The sequence below is a fragment of the Uranotaenia lowii genome, chromosome 1 (genome assembly GCF_029784155.1).
Source record: "Uranotaenia lowii strain MFRU-FL chromosome 1, ASM2978415v1, whole genome shotgun sequence".
Taxonomy (NCBI): domain Eukaryota; kingdom Metazoa; phylum Arthropoda; class Insecta; order Diptera; family Culicidae; genus Uranotaenia; species Uranotaenia lowii.
This window is the reverse complement of record NC_073691.1, coordinates 31,622,704-31,623,683: the sequence shown is the minus strand read 5'-3', so window position 1 is coordinate 31,623,683 and position 980 is coordinate 31,622,704. Positions and strand designations below refer to the sequence as shown.

General features: G+C 40.3%; 1 protein-coding gene across 1 annotated transcript in view; it reads left to right on the top strand.

The window, feature by feature from the left end:
• Positions 1-980, top strand: part of LOC129758786 (uncharacterized) — a 6,584-nt gene continuing 5,604 nt past the window's right edge. Inside the window, exons 1-3 of the mRNA XM_055756406.1 lie at positions 1-181; positions 253-353; positions 528-976. Of these exons, the coding sequence (XP_055612381.1) occupies positions 263-353; positions 528-976 (540 nt within the window). The 5' untranslated portion in view covers positions 1-181; positions 253-262. The remainder of the gene's footprint in view (positions 182-252; positions 354-527; positions 977-980) is intronic.

The following is a 980-nucleotide window of genomic DNA, read 5'->3' as shown; positions in this document are numbered from 1 at the left end:
CCGTCAATTAAAATAAAGTCGCAAAACCTGGAACGTTCTCTTTGTGTAAAGACGTATGCTTTCATCAGTCAGAGTAAAATATTTTTTGTGCGGCCTCATTGAAATTTTTTATCGATCTTCCAACGTTCTGCAGCAATTGCGCTTAGATTTTGTCGGATAGAGAACATTCACAAAATCCTAGGTGAGTAAAAATGGGTTTATGAAAAAAAAATGTAAGCTAAAAAGTTTTTCCGTTTTGTTTTTGTTTGATAGTGTTTGCAAAATGAAATTCTTCCTGGCAATGTTTGCGGTTGTGGCCGGATTGGCCATGGTCCAGGGAGCCGTCACTGGCGGAGACTGCACCGTATCGGAAGGTTAGTAAAGAGTTGTGTAAATTGTTAAAAATAATCTACTTTTTTATATATTTAAAAATCAATGAATCATAATTCAGCTACTAGGGCTGTTCAGTTTTTTTTTTAAATTGTTTGATATTGCATTCAAATGTGGAAAAATTGTCAACTAATTCCTATCAAACTTGTGTATTTCAGATGCTTGCACTTCGGTATTCTCTGGATTTCCGCATATCCAGCATGACATGAACAGGTTCACCAAGCAAATGCTGGTCAAATCTTTTGACTTTTTGCTCCTTTCATCGACCTTTGATGTGTACAGCACCGATCGGCCGGGATTCGAGAAACTGTATCGTAAAATATCGGACAAGGCCTGGGAGGATACGATGGATCTGATCAAATATCAAAGCAAACGAGGTGCCAGCGTAACCTTGGATGGAGACGCCAACGATTCGACTCATCAGGTCGACACCTTGTTGCAGAGCAACGAAACATCATCTCTGAAATTGACGCTGGATTACGAGAAGCTGTTGGCCAACGCAACGCACCATATGCACAAAAAGATCTCGCATGCCGACAGCAGCAAGCATTACGATCCGGATGTAGCTCACTATTTGGATGAAAACTTCATCGAGTACCAGAGCGGAGTAA